This window comes from Perca flavescens, chromosome 4, assembly GCF_004354835.1.
Source record: "Perca flavescens isolate YP-PL-M2 chromosome 4, PFLA_1.0, whole genome shotgun sequence".
Lineage (NCBI taxonomy): Eukaryota > Metazoa > Chordata > Actinopteri > Perciformes > Percidae > Perca > Perca flavescens.
In genome coordinates this window covers 4,126,607-4,136,403 of record NC_041334.1, presented here as the reverse complement: position 1 = coordinate 4,136,403, position 9,797 = coordinate 4,126,607, and the positions used below count along the sequence as shown (strand labels likewise).

The following is a 9,797-nucleotide window of genomic DNA, read 5'->3' as shown; positions in this document are numbered from 1 at the left end:
TTTTCACTCTGAAAGGGAACCCATTTCCTGGCAGGAAGCATTTACCCACAGGGATACAGCCCAGGAAGGTTAGTGGCACACACACACACACACACACACTCACACACACACACAGAGTCACATGTACATACAGTCAAACTCATTACACACACGTGAACAATCACACATGTCACTTCTTCTCACCCTCTTACACTCTTTTTTTCGCAGTTTGTGTTCAGTTTTATATGGATGAGTCAAACTGAAACAAACAGCACATCAGCTCTTGGCTCTTTAACACACACACACACACACACACACACACACACACACACACACACACACTGCAAGCATCAGTGTCTCGGTCCAGCACCGTGCTGTGTCTTCTGCAGTAAGAGAAAGAAATAAAATATATTTTGTGCTGCATTCCAGGTGCACCTTTACATTATTAAGTTACCCCACAAAATATAAGATAACTTCATAATATAGAATAAATAACTAAAGTTGTAGTGACCTAACCGAAAGAGCAGAGAATTATTTAGTTGTGATAATATGGCATTAACCCTGTGAGGCCCTCGGTTGTAAAATGACATCCCTTTACAGCCTAGAAGGAGACTGGGGTGGAGGGAGGAGTGCAGAGCGGAGAGGGAGGGATGAGGCCAGCGGAGGGCTCAGAGGAGAGAGAGAGAGAGAGAGGCCTGCCAGGAGGTGCCTGTGTGGAGGGTACGACCTCCAGTTTATTACTGTGGAGCCAGCTGACTCCGAGTGTGTCTCTCTCTCTCTCAGGCTGCTCTCGTGAACCATTCGCACATATTGCTACGAAAAGTAAAGCACCGCATTTCATATGTATTCCACGTATTTATTGTTATCAGCTCCACACTGACCACTGCTGTATAAGAACGCTCTGGACCATGTAGGGAGGAGGTCGGGGTGGATGTTTGGGTCATAAAACACGGGGCTCCAAGCAGGGAGCTGAGTTCATCTTCCGGAAAATAAGTTATGGGAACACGCAAGAGTTTCCCCCAGGAAATGCGTGTTTATGTCTCGGGAGTGTTTGAATCCAAACCACAATCTTTTTTTCTAATCTTAACTGGTCGTTTTGATACCTAAACTTAGCTGTCTGCAGATGACGCTCACCTTTTGTCGGCTAAACTCAACTGCCACGGCCCCTGAAAGGTCACGGTGCTCTGTACCCGGCTCCCAGTAACCTTTTCTCAACTGAATGTAACTGTAAAGGCCGCTGAACTTAACTGTAATGTGATCGGTCGTCACTTTTTTTCAGCTAGATCGAAGTTTGTTGTTTCCCGAGGCGAACAGCAACACACTAAGGGCCCTATTTCAACGATCTAATCGCACGGCGTGAAGCGCCTGGCGCAGGTGCGTTTTAGGGCGTGTCCAAATCCACTTTTGCTAGTTTGACAGCGGAAAAAAGGGTCCGTGTGTCGGGCGCATGGTTCAAAAGGGTTGTACTTAGTGTCTTCATTAATTCATAGGTGTGTTTTTAACTTGCAATAAACCCAGACTTCCCAGACCCAACATCTTCATCATGTGGGTCTGGCTTGTCAGGCTAGCATTTTACTAATTTGCTGTTAAAATAACAATGAAATGCTGCATTATTGACTATAGACCAGGTTTTTGTTGGTCAATGGCGCCGTCACTTCCCGCTGCCTCAAGATATTAATATGCCCAGAATGCACCTGAACACACCTCCCTGTAAGACCAGCATGCTCATGGGCGCACAGATGGGCGCAGGTGCATTTGGTATTTACTGTAAATGACGTGGGCGCTGGACGGGAAATTGACAACTGCGTCAGTCTTAAACTAGCAAAGACACTAGCGTATAGCAAGATATAGGCCCTGAGAGCGGAAGCAGATGGACACACCCCAAATGCTAGGCAATTTTCGTGGAAATGTACTAGCGTCGACCCAGACTAGGTTCAGGCAACATTACTACTAGAAAAAGGTCATTGTTTTGGGTTAAAATCAGTATATTTGTTACATTACTTCTCATTGCCGTGCATACGTACATGAGGTTTTTACACACGAGAAGGAAAATGTGACCTCCTAGTTCTGTTTCATATGTAAACTTTCAGTGTTTCATACGGGACACAAACACCTTGGTGAAAGTCCTGTTTGTTTGACACATCCACCTCCTACCGCCACCAACAAGCTGCTGTGTTTCACATGTAAACACGTCTATAACTCTGTGATGTTTGTGAAGGATTTTTTCTTTCAAAGATTACTTTTGGCGGCTTTTCCCATTATTAAATAGTAACAGTGGATAGACAGGAAAGGGGGAGAGAGATGGGGGATGACATCAAAGGGCCCACATGGGGCGAACGCTCCCACTGGGTGAGCTAGAGGCCGCACCAGGATTTCACTTTTTAACCAGCTTCGCAAATAAATCTGACGAGGAGACACGTCTGCTACGTTGCAATATGTTGAAAAAGTAATCCTTAGAATATAAACTCGAACAAACATAACTGCTTATTGATTTTAGTCCACATACAACCACGTGAAGTGCCGTCATATAAAACAGTTTGTAATTCAAGCCTGTGTTCAATGTGTGTGTAACTGTACTAACAGAGTGAAAATTGTGAATTTCCCCTCGTGGGATAATTAAAGGCATTCTTCTTTTTCACACAAACCCACACACACAATGAGACAGTCGATCTGTTGGCCCTTTAGTTCGGTCAGATAGGGTGGACATGTGAGCTAAATCTCCTACAGGCAGCATCACACATCACTTCTAATCTCAGACACATCAAATTCAGGATGGCTCAGCACGTTGGCTCAGTGGTTAGCACTTCTGCCTCACAGCAAGTTGGCACTGCAGAGCTTTATCACCGATCTGGGCAGGGCCTTTCTGTGTGGAGTCCGGGTTCTCCAGTTTCCTCCCACCATAAAGACATGCATGCTGGGTAACTAGGACTACAGTTGAAAATTAGCCGTCTGGCGAACGCCGGCACATTCACAGAAATGTTGATTAATGTGCATTGTCCTAATCAAATAAATACAAATAAAAACAAATAAATCATGAACTAATGTGAGCAGAGTGAGTGAGTTTATGAGTTATGTAAAAAATTCACTGTAAAAAAATACTCTGTTACAAGTACAAGTTCCAGATTTCACTTAAGTAAAATAGTTGCTGGCAAGCACTGTTTTAAATTTTACATTAAAACATATTTTACCAAATCTTGCAAACCACTCTTTTGAGAAATACTGATATAGACTTCTGCATAATGAGTACTTTTACTTTTGGTACTCAAAGTATATTTGAATGCTGGTACTTTAACTTAACTAAGAGTTTGAATGCAGGACTTATTTCTACACGGTAGTATTACTACTTTTACTCATGTAAAAGTTCTGAGTACTTTTTCCCCCTTTCTTTGTTTGTGACTTTTTCTATCTTATCTTCAGTCAAGTCAGTGAGTCTTACTTTGGTTACTCACATAGTTTTAGATCAGTTAGGACTCCTTTATATTTGCTAAAACAACCATATTGCATTTTTTTTGTGACATACTTTTAAGTACTTTTAGTATCTAATGTTGTCCAATAAATCGCCTCAGCTAGTTTAAATATTTGACACTTAAACTCAAATCCAGCCTGGTTTTACGTGGAGCCGAGCAGCACACAGACCACCTGGAACTCTCTCCACCAGAGCCAGAATAAATGTAAAAGCCCTCTTTCAGAAGTTTGACTTTAATGACTTGCATTCCGTTTTATTTACTCAGTACTTCAGACATTTAATCGCCGATGTAGTCTACGCCAGAGAGGCCTCCCTGCATGATGTAAAACTCATCTTTTACAACAAACATGACTGAGTTGCTGAGTCAGCGTTCATGGGACCTTCTGCTCATCGAACATGTTACGATACTTTAAGACAAATAATACATCATGTGACTAATGCTACCCATATACTGATAGACAGTGGTGAAATGGAACCAAGTACATTTATCTGAAGGATAAGTTACACTTATTACAGTTTAAGATGCTAACATGTTAAAGCATCAGTAATATTCCAATAATATGATATATAATGATGTTGCTGTTCTCAAATCCTTTCGATACGGGAAACACCAACACACTGAAAATGTCACGTATTGAGGAATTTTTGGATCATGTGACAAGGCAGGCCTGCTTGGTTCTTTTGGGGAATGATTGTAAAGATTTACAAGAATATGTTTACGGTGTTTCCTCTCTAACTGGGATGTTTTGGGACTGATTGGTGGGATTGCTGTGGACGAAGTACACACAGAGATACACTGGTGGTTTAATCATGTAGCCAGTTCATTTAAATAGCTCACGTTACTGTATTATGTCAACAGTTAACTTCATTAAATATTGTATGTGGCGTTTTCTTTTGCAGGTTGCAAATGTTGAAAAAAGCAAGTTTCTTCGAAGAAAGCACTTCTGTGGGTCGTATTAGAGGGTAGGAACAAACGACCTATAGTGGTTGTATGGTTTGGAGAACTCGTGGAAGTAATTCTACAATGGTATTACTACTTTTACTTCAGCAAAGGTTCTGAGAACTTCTTCATCTACTGAAAAATTCCCTTGATTTGGTGGAAGCAGATATCTCTGACATTTTAAAACCTCAGTAGATTAAAAACCAGCACAGCTACACCACAAGTGTTTTGTTGTTGAAGAAAAAAAGTCTTTGTAGTTTGAGTGAACTAACCCTTTAACTCGCAGCAGATGGTTGCTTTGTTCAAAAAATCTAATCAAATTCAAAAAGAGACCGAAATGGACATTCGGGCTAAGAGTTCAGAGTTCTGGAGCCAGTCTACCTGCTGTGGTATTATTTCTATATCACATTATCTCATTACACAATATGGTATGGTCCAGTTGGGCTCGTTCCTCCCGCTGGGATGGAGGCAGCGCGGCCTTTCCACAGCAGCAGTCAGAGGGTTGAGGAAATGTTTCTGCTCACGCAACAGCGAACTCTCCAACAGAGAAGGCCTCAATTAAAAAAGGAGTTCAAAGGCAGAGCGGGTTAGTTTGGGATAATAGTAGGAGCAGCAGGAGAGGTCGTACCCAATCCTGGACATCTCAGAGGTTACAGCAGCGCTTCCCAGATGGTTTTCTCTGTTGAAATGTTGCAAAACCAAGACACGGATGATCCACTGTGAACTCCTTATTTCCATTTGACACAAAAGTGATTGCATCTTCTACTTTGGCCAGTGATCGGTGGGCGTTTTTATAGGATTACAGCAGCTACAGATCACAGATCTACTTCTCACAGGATTTACAGTATTATCGCAGTAAACATTTTCATAAAGAGTTTACGGCCTTAATCACTAGTTTCGAGTCTTCTCCAACTATTCCATATCTGATCACGCAAACAAAGATTGATTTTATTGGGGAATTGATTATCCCCATAACCATCCGTACATGTATTTTTATAGAGTTTAGGTAAGTTATGCACTGCTAGTTGTTTTTAGCTGCAACGCGCAGTCTCCCTATTTCACTTTCTTAGGGTCCTATTTTAACGATCTAAGCGTACGGTGTGAAGCGCCTGGAGCAGGTGCGTTTAGGGCGTATACGAATCCACTTTTGCTAGTTTAACCAGGCGCATGGTTCAAAAGGGTTGTACTTAGTGTCTAAATTAATCATAGGTGCGTTTTGGGCGTAACATACAATAAACCAGTCAGAGTGTCATCTCCCATTCCCTTTAAATCCAGGCGCGTTTGGACCTTGGCGGATTGCTGTTATGATGGCGGATTTGCTGAGCAGAAAGGAGAGAAGAAACTGATCTGCTCGTGCATGAAGTGAAAGAGCGCGAGTAGATCATATCATAACACTATTTCACATTGTAATATTTATTTTTAATCTTTAAACTTTCCGCTTTCCGCTGCCTCAAGATAGCAATACGCCAAGAATGCACCTGAACATACTTCCCTGTAAGACCAGGCACTGGATGGTCTTAAACTAGCAAAGACACTTTCTAATGAAACAAGTCGTTTGAGTCTCTGGGAGTAAGTTATGTCTGTTTGAATCATCAAATCTGCGTAAAAATGTCAAGTGTCGTGCCAAAAAGTGACCATCTGCCAAAAGGTGATTTCTGTCTGTGGGAGTGCCCTGTGCTCTAAATTACAACCACTCCAGTTCTTTTTTACACTTGCCAAAAAGTGATTGCAGCTCCTACCTTGCCACTGAAAGGATGTTTATCCTTCAAAATGACTTAATTACATTCATAAGGCTTCACCTGACAGATCATAACCCACCCAGTCATTTTCACTTGTTGAAATACATGATAAAGGACCAATACATGCAGTAGTTTTCCAAGTAAACTGTGGCAGGCTGTTCTCATGAACCAAATGTACAGACAGCTACGAAAAGTAAAGCACTGCAATTCCTACGTATTCATCATATTTCTTGCTGTATGCAGAGCATAAATTATAGTTCACACTCGGGGTAAATGGATGATTTGGGAGTCTGGTATCTCAGTATTTAAATGGTAAAATGGACCAACGTATCAGCATCCCAAAGATTAGGTGAAAATCTTTAAGCGTGGCAGGAAGAGTGAAGCAGGAGTTAGGAAAGAGGCCGAGGGTTAGCAGTTCTTCCGCCTCAATAAATGGAGTAACGTATATATATATATATATATATATATATATATATATATACACACATCTGTGGAGCTCCGGTTTGTTGTCTTTGGCTCTGCAGCTGCTCTCCCTGCAGATATGAGCAGAAACTCTGGGAGACCGACTGACCAACGGGAGCAGAAGATGTTATGTAACTCACTCAGAGCACAACGTACAGTGGATGGCCACATCAGCCTTTAATTCAATTCGCCTGCTGGCTTCTTAGCTTGCGTGCAAAGCCAAAAATAACGGCTTAAGTTAAGGACCACTGAGGATTTTTTGACGATATACATAATTTAAAAGTATATTCACAAATATAATTGAAGAGTTTGACTCTGATAAATGGAAATATTGGCCTGTTTTGTCATTGAGTACCAGTACAATGAAATGCAGTTCAGCATCCAACCATCCAAACTGTAGCAAAAGTGCAATTCTCTCTTAACAAACCTCATTGAAGTAAACACTGAGTCCAAAAATGTTGTCCAAAATTTCGCACCTTCATTAATAACCCCAACCTTACGTTGGGTCAGTCAGGTTCACACGGCCTCTGGACTTTTTGTCCATATAATAATTCAGATCGGGTTAAATCGTCTGCATTTTTTTCGCATCCGTAGCAGAAACATTTTGAGGTGTTTTGACATTTGACGCACAGCCTCTGTTCAGGATCAATTGGGACGTGGAAATTGTTGGACTTCTTTTTAATATGACCATCATTAAGTAAACTTTGAGTGGATGGGGATAATCCTGCATCTCCTCGATAATGAGATGGAACTCTCCTTGCTCTCTGCAAAATCTCATGATTGGATGGAGACAATATTTCATATTTCTTTTTCTCTTTTTAAGAAGAGGGAGGACAACCAAATCATCTTACCTGCATTTTAAATTGACTAACATCATAAGGTATGTGTACTTCATGGCTCAATTCGAATAGGATCAAAAAGTCAGTTTTCTCTTCCCATAACACACATATCTTTTCCGAGATAAGGTCCCATTGTGGTCCACTGGAAGGGGAGACTTGGCCTCTCTATTAATATGATGGCTGTCTACAGAGACCGTGTTTTTTTACAGTGTGTTCAGGGGACAGGCAGCTAGCGGATAGTGAGGAGATGTTAAATGTGACAAAAAATGTTGTAGCCTAAAAAAAGTGTGACATTGCTTTTTTACTTTTTTATGACTTTATGTATAAACTGGGGGTTATAATCACTAAATGTATCAATAGTAGATGAAATGGCAGTGACATTCATTTGTTATTTTGCAGGAAACCTCTTGGACACATTTCAAGGACCCTTGGGTGTCCCTGGACTGGACCCCTAACTAAACTAAAGCTCCACATCACTCCACTGCTCATAATGTTTTTATTTTTTTATCAAGGCTAATTAATACCAAAAATATTTTTTTTATTAAAAATGTAAAGATTAAAAGCCACGGACATGTTTCCATATCTGTTTCTTCCCTCTGATCACTGCCTGTGTTCTGTACAAGTCTTTTTCTAGAAGTTAAAGGTTTGTTTCAGCCTCTTTTCTCAGTAATGTGGCGCCATCTGCTGTCCTGAGACCAACATTTCTCTTTATTGGGTGAAATCTTTGAAACTGGAAATCATCTCTCTCTCTGTCAATTTCAATTTTCAATTTTTCAATTTTTTCTCTCTCTTTCTCTCTCTCTCTCTCTGTCTCTGTCTCTCTGTCTCTCTCTCTCTGTCTCTCTCTCTCTCTCTATTTCTGTCAATTTTTCAATTTTCAATTTCATGTTGATTTATTAGCATGCCAAAAAATACATCTGTGTTGCCAAACCATAAGAACAAACATACATATAAACAACAACAAGGAGTAAATACATCTGATATAATATAATCTCTCTCTCTCTCTCTCTCTCTCTCTCTCTCTCTCTCTCTCTCTCTCTCTCTCCCCAAACCAACTATTTCATTAGGAACAAAATTAAGATGCAGTGGCTGAGGTTATGGGATGGAGATCTGAACTACTTACAAGTTCAAAGTATCATATTTAAAATGGAACTAAGAACAACAATTCAGACAGAACAATCAATCCATAACAAAGGAATAATTTAAAGTGGATCTGCTGTGTTTGTGTCTCCTGTGTTTGACCGGAAAAAACACTTTGTGATGAAAACGGTAAGAATGACTAACTTTGTAGATATAAAGACAGACAGACAGACTGGGTGTTGTGTAAGCATAAGATAAAGATCATCAGAACGCTCTAAATGGACTAATATAGGCCTACTCCATATTAGCGTCAATAAACCCGGTCCAGCACAGGTTATTGATCTGATTGTTCCTCACAGATATGAGGAACCTTGGCACCTTGGTGCTTTTTAAACTTCGTCACAATTTGGCATTCAGTTTTTGGGCGGGAGGAAACCGGAAACCCCCAAGTTTAGAATCTGTAAAAGAAAAGGTAGGCCTACTAAAAGCAAAAGTTCAACTATGCTACTCAATGCAGTCAAATCTTTACATTTGAGGAGCTGGAAACATTAGCCTACTTTTTTAAGTGAAAAATGACTGAAACAATAAAAATAATTTTGTCACTCTCAAAAAGGCTTAATTGATTAATCGGCTGATCATTTCAGCTGTAGGCTACTGCTTGTAGTAGCCTATATTATATATATTCCTCACAGATGACGTCAGGTTTTTTAAAGTTCGTCATAATTTGGCATGCTGTAAGTTTTTGGGTGAGGCAGGAAACCGAATAAAACCAGAGCCCAGAATCTGCTGCAGTGTGACACATTAAACCATTTTAAGTGCTAAACATGCCTAACTTTGTTATTATTTATCAGTGGTGGAAGAAGTATTCAGATCCTTTACTCTAGTAAAAGTAGCCTACTAATACCACACTGTAATGTAGCCTACTCTGTTACAAGTTAAAGTCCTGCATTGGAAAGGAAAATGTCCCTAAAGTATTAAAAGTAAAAGTACTCAATGCGGAACAATCCTCCCATAGTAGAAAGTGTAAAGGATCCAAACAGTTGTGTGTTTAATGGTCTAATCATTTCAGCTGGACTTGGAGGCCGTTATATTGTTGGCTAGTTTCATTTATAATAAAACATCAGATTTTATAAACTACATGTGTTTTGTGTGCAGAAATCTTATTGTATAAAGTAACTAGTAACTAAAGCTGTCAGATTAATGTAGTGGAGTAAAAAGTACAATATTTCTCTCTGAAATGTAGCGGAGTAGAAGTAGAAAGTGGCATGAAAAGAGAAGTACCTCAATTTTGT

General features: G+C 40.2%; 1 protein-coding gene across 1 annotated transcript in view; it reads left to right on the top strand.

The window, feature by feature from the left end:
- Window positions 1-8,639: 8,639 nt before the first annotated feature.
- Window positions 8,640-9,797, top strand: part of LOC114553637 (butyrophilin-like protein 10) — a 38,161-nt gene continuing 37,003 nt past the window's right edge. The window contains exon 1 of the mRNA XM_028574940.1: window positions 8,640-8,694. Coding sequence (XP_028430741.1) covers window positions 8,686-8,694 — 9 coding nt within the window. The 5' untranslated portion in view covers window positions 8,640-8,685. The remainder of the gene's footprint in view (window positions 8,695-9,797) is intronic.